Source organism: Ranitomeya imitator, chromosome 5 (assembly GCF_032444005.1).
Source record: "Ranitomeya imitator isolate aRanImi1 chromosome 5, aRanImi1.pri, whole genome shotgun sequence".
Taxonomy (NCBI): Eukaryota; Metazoa; Chordata; class Amphibia; order Anura; family Dendrobatidae; genus Ranitomeya; species Ranitomeya imitator.
This window is the reverse complement of record NC_091286.1, coordinates 578,296,989-578,313,737: the sequence shown is the minus strand read 5'-3', so window position 1 is coordinate 578,313,737 and position 16,749 is coordinate 578,296,989. Positions and strand designations below refer to the sequence as shown.

General features: G+C 42.6%; 1 protein-coding gene across 8 annotated transcripts in view; it reads left to right on the top strand.

Annotated features, from left to right (window-relative positions):
- The window catches only part of LOC138638492 (arf-GAP domain and FG repeat-containing protein 1-like), a 78,375-nt gene that overhangs the window by 40,775 nt on the left and 20,851 nt on the right, over nucleotides 1-16,749 (top strand). For 4 of the 8 annotated variants that reach the window (XM_069727827.1, XM_069727826.1, XM_069727825.1 and 1 more), the window contains exons 6-7: nucleotides 2,537-2,656; nucleotides 16,414-16,596. In XM_069727827.1, the coding sequence (XP_069583928.1) occupies nucleotides 2,537-2,656; nucleotides 16,414-16,596 (303 nt within the window). The remainder of the gene's footprint in view (nucleotides 1-2,536; nucleotides 2,657-16,413; nucleotides 16,597-16,749) is intronic. The other 4 variants (XM_069727829.1, XM_069727830.1, XM_069727833.1 and 1 more) reach the window with 1 other exon arrangement.

Genomic DNA, 16,749 nt, shown 5'->3' with positions numbered 1-16,749 from the left:
AGGTAATTTCATCACTCACCGCCTCATCCCTGTCCCCCCGCCTTCATAATAACCTGATCACATTCTCATTAGATCTTTCCATACTACAGATAGATGGTAGGTCTGAGTCAGTGTATTGCTGCCATTGTAAATGTGGATTTCCTGAAAGACCACGTAGTAGTGGTTCAGAGTAGTTTCTGGGCCAGTGTTGAAAACTGCAAGTTTTTTTTATTATACGCTTTAAAAATGACCTTTCTCTAATTTTTGCCTTATAAACTGCACATTTCTGCACATTAATTTACGGTCAGATCTGTGGGCGTCTGCTTTTTCCGACCTATTGACGCCACACTGCCTTTTTTAAGATTGGACAACATTCTAGTGGGATGATTGTACACTCCCATGGAGCTGAGCAAAATTACACTTCTAAGGGAACATGAAAAATAACACATTAGGTGTCAGAATGGAGAAGAGGAGACAAGTGTTTACTATGTACAAGAATGTATGGTTTATAAGGGTACCGTCACACAGTGGCATTTTGATCGCTACGACGGCACGATCCGTGACGCTCCAGCATCGTAACAATATCGCTCCAGCGTCGTAGACTGCTGTCACACTTTGCAATGTACGACGCTGGAGCGATAATTTCATGACGTATGTGCGATGTAGAAGCCGTTGGTTACTACGCGCACATCGTGTACAATATCGTGCACACCTTTGTTACACCATGCGATCATGCCGCCACAGCGGGACACTAGACGACGAAAGAAAGTTTCAAACGATCTGCTACGACGTACGATTCTTAGCAGGGTCCCTGATCGCAGGAGCGTGTCAGACACTGCGAGATCGCTGGAACGTCACGGATATATCGCTGGAACGTCACAAATCGTGCCGTCGTAGCGATCAAAATGCCACTGTGTGACGGTACCCTAAGGCAAACATTGGTGAAAAGTCCACTATAAACAATGTTATGTTCTGGTGACACATTCCCTTTGATTTTGAAGTTTAGTTTCTGGGATTGGTGTTCTGTCATCAGTATATGATCTGTGTGAGGCTGACTTTGTATAATACCAATCACAACACATGGGAGATGGCGGTGCTGTGTCTGGTACTTGGGGTCCACATCATGCTGTGCTCTCCTCCATTGGGATGGGGAAGGTGTTCTGTCTGGAGCAGCGAAAAACAGTATTTGGATTTGCCCCCATCTATACATTCATTTGAGTGAGGCTAAGTTATAAAACTTTGCTAGAAAAAAAAAGTCAGAAAATGTTCAATACTCAACTTTTTTCCTTCCAGCTGTATTTCGCTTTTTAGACAATATTCTCCCCTCTCACTCCTTAATGGAGTCCCCAACCTGATGTGTTCCCTCTCTAAAACTCCACAGGAGCTCCCTTTTGACTTTGTGGTTGTAGTGTTGGTTGTGCCTTCGCAGATCACACAATGATGACGTCTCCAAGGATCCGCCATGTTGCAAAACCGCATATAAATGCACATCCGACAGCCCCCTCTTCTCCATGAAAAAACCCAAAGCTATCATCAGTTCCTCAGAAATGCCTGAGATGAGGGCGCAGTGCACAGCAGCTTCAGGCTGGGCCCCTGAGCAGTAAAGCCATGGAAAGGAAAGAGGGAAATCCATCAACCACAGAAAAAATCTAAAGCATCACATTTATTGAAAATATTACAATTGGGAGTACACATTGTTGCTACGCTTTGACGCGTTTTGAGCTATACGAGCTCTTAATCTTGACAGCTGTGAAGCACGTTGACAGTTGTCAAGATAAAGACCTCATATAGCTGGAAACACGTTGATAGTTGTCAAGATTAAGACCTCGTATAGCTCAAAACGCATCGACGCTTATCGCAAATATATACTTCCAATTTAAATAACTTTCTTTATAAGGGTATGTGCACACGATGCAGATTTAGTGCAGAACTGCAGCAGATTTTTCTGCAGCAGAAACGCTGCAGAACTGCACTGTGATCACAGTACAATGTAAATCAATGTGAAAAAAAAAAAAGCTGTGCACATGGTGCAGAAAAATCTGCGCAGAAACGCTGCAGATTTCAAAGAAGTGCCTGTCACTTCTTTTGTGCAGTTCTGCAGCGTTTCTGCACCCCTCCATAATAGAAATCTGCAGGTGCGTTTTTGATGCGTTTTTTATGCGTTTTTTGTGCAGATTTGTACTCAAAAAACGCACCTGCAGATTCTGCCAGGAGATGCAGATTTAGTGCCGAACTGCAGCAGATTTTTCTGCACCAAATCTGCATCGTGTGCACACAGCCTTATATTTACAAGAAATGTGATTTTTTTTTTTTTTTTTTTCCGCGGTTGCTGGATTTTCTGCCGCCTTTTCCATGTTCTTTCTCCATCTTTACCCCGGTATGAGTAATAATGACCCCCATGTCCTCATTGTGCTTCATCAGACATCCGTGTCTTCACTAATTAATGATCTGTTTATTTTTCATGTTTGTGTTACTTTGTAGTATTATGTTTACTCATCCTCATTAACACCATTATATTATTATTTTGTTTTTCCCTTCTGTTTTCCACATTTTACAGCTCACAATTCTGCCAATGCAGACTTTGCAAACTTTGATGCATTTGGACAGTCTAGTGGCGCAAGTAGTTTTGGAGCGTTCCCCTCATCAAGTCAGACACCCACCCAGCCTATAAATCCAGGTAGTCTCGCCTCTCCGGCAGCCTTGTGCTGCAGCTGGCGGCCAGGTGCTGACCTCTCCATCCCTCTGTGCCTGTTGTGTTTCTCACATCTGCATAGTGTGTGCTGTGTATTACTCGTGTTGTGCTTTCTACGTGCGTACTCCTTCTTATGTATGTCTGTATATTGGTATGCTGTTCCTTTATGCGCATTACATCGCTAGCAGGGCTTTTCTCCTATATAAATAGTTGCTGATACTTTACTTTTCCTTTTTTTTCTTCCATAATTAATGGCTGTTTTGTGTTACTGTTAATATACAGTCCCTATTTGAGGGCTCTACATATTTCTGCCATGTACACTGTGTGCAGAAATATTAGGCAAGTTGTATTCTAGAGGATTATTTTTATTATTGATCAACAACTACAGTCTGTTTTCAATCAACCAAAAGACTCATAAATATCAAAGATTAATATTTTTGGAAGTTGGAGTGGGGTTTTTTAGATTTGGCTATCTTAGGAGGATATCTGTAAATATACAGTATTTGTTTATTAAGTTGCCTAATAATTCTGCCCAGTAAGTTACCTGCACAAACAGATATCCTCCTAAGATAGCCAAATCTAAAAAACAGTGTTCTCCGGTTTCCTCCCACATTCCACATACTGAAAGGGAATTTAGATTATGAGCCCCAATGGGGACAGCGATGATAATGTGTGCAAAATGTAAAGCGCTGCGGAATATGTTAGCGCTATATAAAAATAAAAATTATTATTATGAGTGACGAATATAGCCACCTTTCTTTATGATGACACTCAGCGGCCTTCCATCCATAGATTCTGTCAGTTGTTTGATCTGTTTACGACCCAACATTGCGTGCAGCAGCCACCACAGCCTCCCAGACACTGTTCCGAGAGGTGGACTGTTTTCCCTCCCTGTAGATCTCACATTTTGAGGGACCACAGGTTCTCTATGGGGTTCAGATCAGGTGAACAAGGGGGCCATGTCATTATTTTTTCTTCTTTGAGACCGTTACTGGCCAGCCACGCTGTGGAGTAGTTGGAGGCATCTGATGGAGCATTGTCCTGCATGAAAATCATGTTTTTCTTGAACGATACCGACTTCTTCCTGCACCACTGCTTGAAGAAGTTGTCTTCCAGAAACTGGCAGTAGGCCTGGGAGTTTAGCTTCACTCCATCCTCAACCCGAAAAGGTCCCACAAGTTCATCTTTGATGATACCAGCCCATAAAAGTACCCCACCTCCACCTTGCTGGCGTCTGAGTCGGAGTGGAGCTCTCTGCCCTTTACTGATCCAGCCTCTGGCCCATCAAGAGTCACAATCATTTCATCAGTCCATAAAACCTTTGAAAAGTCAGTCTTAAGATATTTCTTGGCCCGGTCTTGATGTTTTATCTTATGTTTCTTGTTCAAAGGTGGTCGTTTTTCAGCCTTCCTTACCTTGGCCATGTCCCTGAGTATCGCACACCTTGTACTTTTTGTTACTCCAGTAACGTTGCAGCTCTGAAATATGGCACCACTGGTGGCAAATGGCATCTTGGCAGCTTCACGCTTGATTTTCCTCAATTCATGGGCAGTTATTTTGCGCCTTTTTTTGCCCAACACGGTTCTTGCGACCCTGTTGGCTATTTGCCATGAAACGCTGATTGTTCGGGGATCACGTTTCAAAAGTTTGGCAATTTCAAGACTGCTGCATCCCTCTGCAAGACATCTCACACTTTTGGACTTTTTAGAGCCCGTCAAATCTCTCTTCTGACCCATTTTGCCAAAGGAAAGGAAGTTGCCTAATAATTCTGCACAGTAATAGTTACCTGCACAAATCGATATCCTCCTAAGATGGCCGAATCTTAAAAAAAAAAAAAAAGCCCGGTCTAACTTCCATAAATATTAAGCTTTGAAATTTGAGTCTTTTGGGTTGATTGAGAACATAGTTGTTGAGCAATAATAAAAATAATCCTCTAAAATACAACTTGCCTAATAATTATGCACACAGTGCAGTACCGTCACTCACAAATGTCATGGTTCATGGAGATGTGAGCCTGGTGCCACAAAGCTAAATTTTAGAGCCAGACCCCCAGTCTTACTCCTCACCCCCTACGATCATGGGCTGCAGCCACTTCTCTGGCTGCTTGGAGGAGAACACAAGGACTCCACTATTTGTTCTCTACTAGACCGTTCATGTATAGAGTGAAGCTGGCCATACTCATTAGATGGCTCTCCAGCGCTCTCTGAGAAAGCTGTCGACAGTCACATCATCCGATGGAGTATCTCAAGGAGGATCATGCGAGATCGGCAGTCCAAAATAAGTCATGCATGATTGACATCGCCCCTGACCATGAGTCAGCCAGCGCCCCCATACACACTAGACTGCTGTGTGTATTGGCAGGCTCAGCCGCCATGAGTCTTCCTTTAGCAGGATGTCTTTTAGACTCATTGTTTATGGGTTTAGACCCTCTGTAACTGACCGATCATCCACGTTCAATCCAATCGGTCGTTTCACAGCCTGTTTATATAAACTGACCAGTTTTGTGCACCGAACAATTGTTAATACCATCATTCTGTGCACATAGAGTATTGTTATCGGCAGCACATTACCTGTTTACTCCGAACAGTGTGCTGCCGAGAACGATGCTCATTCACCGGGTATTGCCGACATGTTTGCAGATACTGATAATGGAGAAAAGAATATTTAGATAAATACCCTCTGTAGGTTATGCACCTGTGTAGAGGCAAGAGACGCCACTGACCTGATAATGATGACGTGACCTAGGAATTGGTATCTCAGTACCTGGCCTTCCCTTGTAATTATAGCTTTCTCCCAATGTTATACAGTTTAATTTATGGTATTATAAATCATAATTCAAAAGAAAAAAATATTAGTTTGGAGAGTTGACTGCATTTAAAGCAGATTTCACAATATAATCGACATACATTATGAAATGGCTCTGTGCTGATGAGAGATACTTACTTTGAAAATCCATGTCATGGTGTCTGTATAATCATTAAGGCAAGGATGTTAGGAGTGTAGCTTGCGCCGGGTGCCTAAAATGCTAAGTAATTACTTTCAGAAGTTTTTATGCCTGATAATATAAACAGCCATAATCAAAGTGAGTATACCAGCCTCATCAGGTCTAAGATTCTTTTCATACTGTATGCAGTGAGTTCTGAGAAATGTGGTTACAGATCTTCCTCTCTGTACTCTGGAAATGTGAGGCCAGTAAGTTATACACTCCACAACCACTTATGAGACTGCGCTGCCGTGAGGACCAGCTAACAAGTCCTTCCTCTGAGTGCATTTTGTGGTCGGTCCGAGGTGACTAGTAAACTGTTGCCCTCCTTGGCTGTCCAAGCATGACGACTGAGTTAAGGATTTTAATAAGACTGTGTAAGTAGAAACATTCGCTTGGCTGCTTTCCTGCACTTGAAACGGCTTACTGAAGATTAGCAGGGGAAAGTCATAGGAACTGTGCCAGAGAGCAGGCAGAGCAAGGAAAAAGACCCTGACCTAAATCGTCACCAGTCATAGGGATAAAGCTCCCCCAGTTCTCATCTAACACCAGGCCCATAATATGGCGCATGTTGTCAGGTCCCATTATAAGTGAAGAACAGTCTAGAATTCCAAACTTTTCCCATTTTTTTACATGGAAAATTCTGAGGTTTTTATTACAGTCCAGAAGAAAGCATTCCATCAGCCTAGGGCACCTTTGGTATTACCAGGGATTGATGCCCGCTGATGTGTACAGGCACATGTGTCTACGTGCACTGGTCGGCTGTAACCGTAGCCTCCTGCCTAACACTGAATTCCTCTTGTGCTGTAAGATCACATCTGTCACTTTGAGGTATGGCCTTCACAAGACCTCTGAAGATGTCCTGTAGTAGCTGCACCAAGAATTGGCAGCGGATCCCAAATCCTGTAAGTTGTGAGATAGGGTCTCTAAGGGTATGTCCACACTTTCAGTATTAGGCAGTGTTTTGGACGCATCACATGTCTGCTCCGTCCAAAATGTTGTCTGCTTTTGAACACGGGTGAATCCTCATGTGATCATTGAACCGTGCGGAATCACAGTACCCTATACGTTGTATGGGTGAAATTTATCTTGCGGACACTCGCGTCTCCGCAAGATAAATAGACATGCTGTGTCTGGAAAGACGCGCCACATGTCCGTCTCCACAGGTAAAATAAACCATCAATGTACATGAAATTTTAACAAAAATTCTCTCAGTTCCATAATGGAACAGAGAAGACTAATACATAATTATATACCGTGCGTATATAGTGATGGATGGGAGGATGGGGAATGGGAAAAAGGGAAATAAAAATAAAAATGAAGGAAAGAGAAAAGATCATACCTTATAGTCAAAGGTAGCAAGAGTGTAGCTCAAAATGTAAGTAAGGTCCTAGTGTAAGTTTACAGGGAAGGTCCTAATGTAGATCCTAAACAGGAAAAGGGGAGCATATCATGACTGAGTAATTTATAATGTGCTTAGACTATATTAATAAGAAAGTAACTGACCCGTATACAAGTCACAATGAGGGTCATGTGTAGGGAAAATCCAATGGTGGCTCTTGACTATGGTAAATAGAACTGAAACTAAATAAAAATAGAGCATAATAGGCAAAGCAGGGGTGCACATGTAGTAACAACAGACAGGAAAGATCTACATACCCTATGAGAGTAAAATGTATTGTATGGGTCTAACAGGTGAGCCAAAGGAGACCTCTAACCTAAATTAAAGGATAAAATGGATATGTAATAAAGGGAGACCCCATAAGATATGATGTCAGTCTCTGTTGTGATGTCTTACCCAGGATCGGCCGTAGCTAAATATGGACCAAACAAGTGTGTTGTATGGATCTAACAGGTGGACCAAAGAACACCTCTTGCCTAAATAGAGAATAAAATGTACCCATATAAGTGGAAAAGCAATAAGCCGAAAATCTCATAAAAATTCCAGCTCTATTATAATGTCTTACCCAGAATCGGTAGTAACTTTATGCGGACCATAGAAATGGAGCAGGAATATGTTCCTGTTCTAAAAAGAGAAATGCGGCCATGAATCTAGAGATGTAACAAATAGATAATGAGCCCCACCTATGGGGCGCCGACCCTAAAGGCATCTTACCCAGGACGGATGGTGGTGATGAACGCGGTGTCCACCGCTAGTTCTGTGGTGTAGCATCATGGTGAAGAGCGCTCTTTTGTGGGCTGGGGGCGGGACCTCAATGTCGGCCGCGTACTGGAAGTGCGTCACCGGAAGTGACGCACCGTCAGTACGAGTTGGATACCTGTCTTACAGGACAGAGTGGCAATGCGTGCCACATGAATATGCGGTCCACAGGAGTAAGGGAAGAGGGGTGATGCCTCTATGACAAGTAGGGGGCGGGACGCATAGCCGGCCGCATACCGGAAGTGCGTCATCGAGGAAATCCCACTCCCCTAATGGGTATATGTATGCGTGGCACTAGGGGCATAGAGCAGTATGGTGGTGCGTTCCACCGGTGTGAATAATCTACCAAGGGTGGAAAAACTAGTGATAATAACATACAGCTGGACCCATAGTACCTGAGGGGAAATGTAAGATAATCCACTAAGGATGGGAAAGGAAGAAAAGGAAACGAATAAAGGGAGAAACCAAAAGTAAAAATAAAAATAATGAAGATGAGGAAAAAATAAGGAAAAAATAAGGAAAAATAATAAGAGGCAATGGGACCGGGGTGGGGGTCCAGGGGAAGGAGGATCAGGATGTGAGAAATTCCGTGCCGTCATATTCAATATTGTTGACTCTGTAAGATAAAGCAACGTGTCAGTATAAAATACAAATAGAGTGGATAAGAGCCTTAATTACAACAGATGTGGGAGAAATAATACATGAATTTTAACAGTAGTCATTATTATTCCAAACAATCATAGAAATGAAAGGAGATCGTACTCCCTGTTTAGACCCCTAGGTGTCATGGTCTCCAACTCATGTATCCAGAACGCCTCCCTTTTCTTGAGGGTCTGGATACGATTGCCCCCCCGTCTGGGTGCAGGGACATGCTCGATGACCTGAAATTTGAGTTGGGGTATGGAGTGTCCCGCATCAATAAAATGGTGAGGTAATGGGAGCAGCGTATTTTTACATCTTATAGTAGACTTGTGCTTACTGATGCGGTCTCTTATTGATTGTGATGTCTCGCCAATATATAGAAGGCCACAGGGGCACTTAATGGAGTATACCACAAAAGAGGTGTCACAGGTACTGTAATCCTTGATTTTGTATTGTTTACCCGAGTGGGGATGGTAGAAATGATCTCCTTTTAATACATTCCCACACTGATTACAGTGTAGGCACGGATACGTGCCTGTCCTGGGTTGTGAGAGAAATCTCTGTACAGATGTACGTGGGCCTGACCCAACGTCCGCTTTGACGAGCGTGTCACGAATGTTACGAGGGCGTTTGTAACAAGGCAAAAAATGATTCTGAAACTCAGGTATATCTGGGTGTGCCTCCCTCAGAAGTCTCCAGTGTTTCCTGATATTATGATGAAGAATGTGGACGTAAGGATGATACGTGTGCACAAAAGGTATTCGTCCCATGGAAGATTGTTTAGGGGATATTCGCGGTTGTAAGGCATCATGTAGTACATTTGGAGGATAACCCCGTTCTCTAAATTTATGGTACATCTCATCTACCCTTACTTGTTTCTTAATGGGATCAGTGACTATTCTGTCCACCCTTTGGAATTGGGAACGTGGAATGGCATTTTTAGTAGAAACTGGGTGCAGACTGGTGTAATAGAGCAAGCTGTTACGATCTGTGGGCTTCCTGTATAGATCTGTGCTAAGGGTGCCACTTGCATCCTTGATCACCAGGGTGTCCAGAAAACTGACCTGTTGTGTGTCCTTAGTTATCGTGAACGAGAGGCCCGACCATGATCGATTAAGGGTCTCAAAGAACTCATTCAGAGAGTCCAAGGAGCCTGTCCATATACAAAAAATGTCGTCTATGAATCTTTTCCACGTGACACAATGTGTTCTAAAAAGACCATTTTGATATACCACTTCTTCGTCGAATGTGGCCATATATGTATTTGCATACGGGGGCGCCATATTGGACCCCATGGCGGTCCCTTGTGCCTGTAAATAATAATTATCTTCAAACAGAAAATAATTACGGGTGAGGACAATTTTCAATAATTCAAGGCACAATTCAATTGTGTTGGGATCTAGTTCCGATCTAACCAATAAGCGTCTGACGCAATCAATGCCTTTATCATGGGGGATGGACGTATAAAGATCCTTTACGTCGAAGGAAACCAGATAGGAGTCATCAGGTACAGTGCCTATTGTATGTAGTGTCCTAAGAAAAGCCCCTGTGTCAAGTAAATAGGACTGAGATTTTTGCGTCAAAGGTGTGAGGACTTCTTCCAAAAATATGGAAATGGGTGATAGGATGGAGTCTGTAGCTGCAATAATGGGTCGGCCTGGTGGGTTGATTAGGCTCTTGTGTACTTTAGGCAGTAGATAGAGTACAGGCGTGACTGGATTAGCCTTAATGAGAAAATCCCTTGTTTTACTATCGATAACACCCAAATCGAGATATGTCTTTAGTATGGATGATATGTCATCACGTATGTCGTTAGTCGGGTCCTTACTCAATTTTATGTAGACTGTATTATCACCCAGTTGGCGGTAAGCCTCTTTGATATAGTCTGTCCTGTCCATAACGACTATGGCTCCGCCTTTATCGGCGGGTTTGATGATTATGTTTTTATCTTCGCGTAATATCTGTGATGCCTGAAGGTCAAGGTTAGTCAGATTGGGTAAAAAATGCAATTTGCCACTGTCAGAGTCTCGACGCAGTTGTGTAAATGCCTTATCAACAAATTCGATAAATGTTTCTACTGCGTGTGAGCCTGAGGGTGGTCGATAGGTGCTTTTGTTACGAAGACCAAGTTGGTCTATAGATATAAGGGTTCGATGTATGGAAGGGTCAGAGACCCGTGTGTTTTCAACCTTAGAGAAATGCGTCACTAATCTAATGCGGCGGTAGAAACGTTGTAATTCCATATCAAGTCCGAATGTATTCCATTTGGAATAAGGGCAGAATGAAAGTCCCTTTTGTAGAAGGCTGTGTTCCGCAACACTGAGTGTTCTTGAAGAAATGTTAATAACTAAAGAGTTAGTACCTGAGAGCGAGTGACTGTAAAAATCTGGATTTCTTCCTCCGCTGGCTCCGATGGGGCCTTTTCTTCTTGGGTATCTTCTGCCTTGATCTAAAAAATGACGATTTATGTTGATGCGGTTGCCTCTTCTATCTGTATCAGAGCCTGATGAAGATGCTTCGTTTGACGAATAGTGGTCAGACCTAGATGGGTCAGAGCGAGGAAATGAGTTATTGCGCCAATAATACACACGGTTGTTATCGTAATCCTCTAAGTCTCTTTGGAATTTAACCCTTTTCCGATTCTCAGTGTCCCTCTTGTGTTGATCAATAACGGTCTGTATCTTTGTTTTGAGGGTACCAAGTTCCTCTGCTGTGCACGATGATGTTAGTTGCGATTCAATGTTTTTAATCGTGTCACTTGATTTAGTAATTGCACCTTGTAGGTGTTCAACAGTTAGTCATTAAATCAAACGAGCACTTATTGAGTATTTGCTCAAACTTTAAACAGAAAGCAGAGGAGTCACTGAAGAGAGTTGGTCTTAGAGGTACTCTGAGGCCCCTTGGTATGCGTTTGACCCGGAGATACTCCGATAGCGTGGCGCAGTGTAACTCCAAGTTGACCAAATGTCGTGACTCACGTTCCAGATCTCTCCCCCTGGTCTCCCTGGGTGGGGCCTTGAGGAACTCACTAGAAAAATTGGACTTAGAAAGAATAGTATTAGTCTCCTCCTGATTATAGGAGAAAATCAGTGAAGACATGGTAGACAGCGTGCACACGGAAGGGTGAGTACGTATATTATGGAGCAACGTGGCACAGCTGTGAGGTGCACAAAGAAGGTTCCCAAACCAGTGACCATTAAAAATAAACTTTGGCACTCAACTTTAGTATGTCGTAAATTTTATTAGCAGCCACTCGTACAGACGTTTCGGTCAGTATTATTGACCTTCTTCAGTGTACTGCATTGACATCAAAAGAACAGAACAGCAAAATAAACCATCAATGTACATGAAATTTTAACAAAAATTCTCTCAGTTCCATAATGGAACAGAGAAGACTAATACATAATTATATACCGTGCGTATATAGTGATGGATGGGAGGATGGGGAATGGGAAAAAGGGAAATAAAAATAAAAATGAAGGAAAGAGAAAAGATCATACCTTATAGTCAAAGGTAGCAAGAGTGTAGCTCAAAATGTAAGTAAGGTCCTAGTGTAAGTTTACAGGGAAGGTCCTAATGTAGATCCTAAACAGGAAAAGGGGAGCATATCATGACTGAGTAATTTATAATGTGCTTAGACTATATTAATAAGAAAGTAACTGACCCGTATACAAGTCACAATGAGGGTCATGTGTAGGGAAAATCCAATGGTGGCTCTTGACTATGGTAAATAGAACTGAAACTAAATAAAAATAGAGCATAATAGGCAAAGCAGGGGTGCACATGTAGTAACAACAGACAGGAAAGATCTACATACCCTATGAGAGTAAAATGTATTGTATGGGTCTAACAGGTGAGCCAAAGGAGACCTCTAACCTAAATTAAAGGATAAAATGGATATGTAATAAAGGCCCGAGGGTACATTTTATTCTCTATTTAGGCAAGAGGTGTTCTTTGGTCCACCTGTTAGATCCATACAACACACTTGTTTGGTCCATATTTAGCTACGGCCGATCCTGGGTAAGACATCACAACAGAGACTGACATCATATCTTATGGGGTCTCCCTTTATTACATATCCATTTTATCCTTTAATTTAGGTTAGAGGTCTCCTTTGGCTCACCTGTTAGACCCATACAATACATTTTACTCTCATAGGGTATGTAGATCTTTCCTGTCTGTTGTTACTACATGTGCACCCCTGCTTTGCCTATTATGCTCTATTTTTATTTAGTTTCAGTTCTATTTACCATAGTCAAGAGCCACCATTGGATTTTCCCTACACATGACCCTCATTGTGACTTGTATACGGGTCAGTTACTTTCTTATTAATATAGTCTAAGCACATTATAAATTACTCAGTCATGATATGCTCCCCTTTTCCTGTTTAGGATCTACATTAGGACCTTCCCTGTAAACTTACACTAGGACCTTACTTACATTTTGAGCTACACTCTTGCTACCTTTGACTATAAGGTATGATCTTTTCTCTTTCCTTCATTTTTATTTTTATTTCCCTTTTTCCCATTCCCCATCCTCCCATCCATCACTATATACGCACGGTATATAATTATGTATTAGTCTTCTCTGTTCCATTATGGAACTGAGAGAATTTTTGTTAAAATTTCATGTACATTGATGGTTTATTTTGCTGTTCTGTTCTTTTGATGTCAATGCAGTACACTGAAGAAGGTCAATAATACTGACCGAAACGTCTGTACGAGTGGCTGCTAATAAAATTTACGACATACTAAAGTTGAGTGCCAAAGCTTATTTTTAATAGTCACTGGTTTGGGAACCTTCTTTGTGCACCTCACAGCTGTGCCACGTTGCTCCATAATATACGTCTCCACAGGTAAGCCGTGGGCGCCGCTGCACGCTCAGTGGGTATGGAATTTCTTGAAATACCATCCACTCTGCTGTAACATCTGGCCGCTGTGGGTTGGATGCGGCGACTGTACGCAGCGTCCAATCCGCAGCATTTATTGACCGTGGGAACATACCCTAAGGATTAGACTTCGTTTTCTAGACAAGTCAACACCACAAACTCTTCTCAAATTTTTACTGAATGGTGTCCATCTGAAAGTGGCCCCCTTCCATTTAGGGAACTTGTCTGCCATAAAGGGTTGTATTTGGTCCTTAAAGGGACTCTGTCACCTGAATTTGGCGGGACTGGTTTTGGGTCATATGGGCGGAGTTTTCGGGTGTTTGATTCACCCTTTCCTTACCCGCTGGCTGCATGCTGGCTGCAATATTGGATTGAAGTTCATTCTCTGTCCTCCATAGTACATGCCTGCGCAAAGCAATCTTGCCTTCTGCAGACGTGTACTATGGAGGACAGAGAATGAACTTCAATCCAATATTGCAGCCAGCATGCAGCCAGCGGGTAAGGAAAGGGTGAATCAAACACCCGAAAACTCCGCCCATATGACCCAAAACCAGTCCCGCCAAATTCAGGTGACAGGTTCCCTTTAATAAATTTTAGAAACGTGATGGAGGTTTATGTAACATCCATATAAATGTCAAGATTAAGATTTCCCAGCATCACGCTACTTCTCCCAGCTCGCCTCCTCCCATAGAGGGCATGCTATCCATGATCCTGTCTGTCACTGATTGTCCTTGCTTTGACCACTTTTGGTAGGTGCTAACCATTATGGTTGTCTTCTATGATCAGTCTGGTCAGTAGCTCCTTACAACTGCCCGTATTTCCTGCTTTCATCACTAGCTGAATGTTCACTTGCAGCCGAATATATCGCACCACCTGTTAGATGCCATCGTCACCAATGTTATTTACGTCACCGGTGCGTGGTTTTCATGTTATGGCTCTTCAGCGCCATCAGTCATTAGTGAGGGTCTTCAGGAAACGCTGGGCTCCTGAGTACAGGCGACCATGGCTGAGTCCTCTGTAATATTTCTATTTGTGTAGTATAAATACAGCTCTGTCTTTTTTTTTTTTTGTTCTTTTGGTGGTGTGCCTACTAGTCTGGCCTGTCAGGATCTGCGATGTTTTCCTGGAGGACTAGTAAGGCCGTGTTCACACGTAGCATTAAATGCTTTATTATTTTGTACCAAAGATCTGTGTTTTACTGTTCAGGCGAAGTCTGTCGTTTCATGAACAGTCTCACTGTGTTTAAAGACGCTGTTCAACGGTACGATCCATTAGAACTAAATGGGAAATCCTGTTCTAAAAGGCATTTATCAGATAAGATTCCTATTGCTTCTCTTTGTGTGGAGATATGCAGAAAACATGGCGATTAAAAGCAACAGAAACCCCTCCTGATTTCCGCTACTTGTGAACACTAGAAGGTCAGCGGTGTTAATGACGGCGGTGCGATTCCGCTGGGTGCACCGTCAGCAGGTACTGTAATAAATAGGACAGGTGAATGACGCCTGTGGGTTGTGCACATGTCCTGGCAGATGTGTTCAGTCATCACCTTTCCATGCAGATTGATCCTTGATGATTTTCTGCGCCCACCACATTAGCGCTTTGTCTCCTAGAGGCGATGCGATCAATGGCAAAATCTATTTCTAATCCATTAAGATTGCACATGTAGCATCAGCCGGTGTTTCTCGCCCCCATTCCTTTGTATTAGGACTGCCGCCGCTCCTTATAGTCCTTAGCTGTGGAGAAAGTGTAGGAGATGGTCACCAGTACCCAGCTTTTCCTGCCGCTTTTATAGAATAACATTGACTGTCCGAGGAATGTGCTGAGCTCCATTATTATAGCACAGCTTCCTGCATTACCAGAAGAGAGTAGTTGGTGGTCCGGGGGAAGAAGCCTGTAAGGTCATTGTCTTGACTCTTTGTATCTTTAAAGACAAGCCGGAAAGAAAGCTTCCTCTCGTTGGTCCCCACCATGGTGTCCCCTTTTGTAGTCGAGTACAGTGCGTTGCCCGCTGGCACAGTTTAGGTGGAGTGTGTGCTTGTACCATGTCCGTACCGCCTGGTTCACGTAATGCTGCACAGTATTAGCGGCTTGCATTTTCATTTGGTCATGCTTGTTTGTTTGTTTTTTTGTTCTAATTATTCGCTTTTTCTTTTCTTTAAACATGGCATTTTGTTTTTTTTTTTTCCTCTGCAATCCCTTCTTTTTCTTTTTCCACCCTCCTCTTTCACCTTTCATGGCCACTCAGCGTTCAGAACGCTGTCTACCAGCTGCAGTTTTGGTGACTTTACGTCTGCTTTCTCTCTGCAGACCTCTTACCGTAAGTCTCGTCCGTCCCTCATCAGGGCGGCTTCTGATGTCTTATTTGTACTAGCTGTGTGTAGTTTTTAGATTGTAGACTAGATGTTCTTGTGTTTGTGAATGGATTGCAGGGGGTACAATCTGCAAAATAATCTGCCAAAGTTGATAATTGAGGTGCAGTGAACTTCCCGCCAGTATTGCAGCGGTTGATGGAGTCTGGCCTACAACTCTGGGCAGCGCTCTTCACCGGACCCCTGACTGTCTTCCGCCTGGCTGCCGCTGATGCCTGTGATGTCCAAGACTATGAGCCACTTGGAAATTGTCACTGCCAACTGCAATGGTTGGAAGTCACAGTATTTTCTGTGTAAACTCTACGTGTGACCGCCATGGACAGCATAGGTTTCAGCTGCAAAAGGATAGCAAGGGTATCCCTTGAATGGTGCATTTAAAGTGAAACTTTCCAGTCAAGTAGATATCCATAACTATCCAAATCCTACATTTTGTCCAAAGTTACTTTTTTATTTTCAAAGTTCAGAGATTAAGAACGCTTGGGACTGTTTTAGATTGGTTTTGGGATGGTCTATTTATATTCTCTCAACTTCTAGAAACTTCATTAAAAAAATATGATCTGGTGTCATTCTGGCCTGAAACTAGTATGCCTGCTGCCTTTATGTTCTTATACTTAAACATAGATTCTCGTCTAACTGCATTTAGGTGAATGTTTCAGCATCTGTCCATACTAGTTCAAGAAATCCAGCTTTATTTTATAGGTACAAACGCAAATGCAAACTTTGCTCAGTTTGACAACTTTCCCAAGTCCTCCAGCGCTGACTTTGGAGCCTTTAATTCAACTGGACCTAGTAAAACGGCTGCTGTTGGTAAACCAAGTCAGCCATCAGCAGATAAATATGCAGCTCTCGCAGACTTAGACAATATCTTCAGCGGTGTGCAAGGTAAGATTATCATCAGTTTGGAAAAATTTTAGCGGACAGAGTGTAAATAATATAACTTAAGGGGACAGGATACGTAAAATACACAGGAAAATATTGTATCACTTGCTTCATCTAATTTTTATTTTGTCTTTTTACATTTAAGACTGAGAAGTA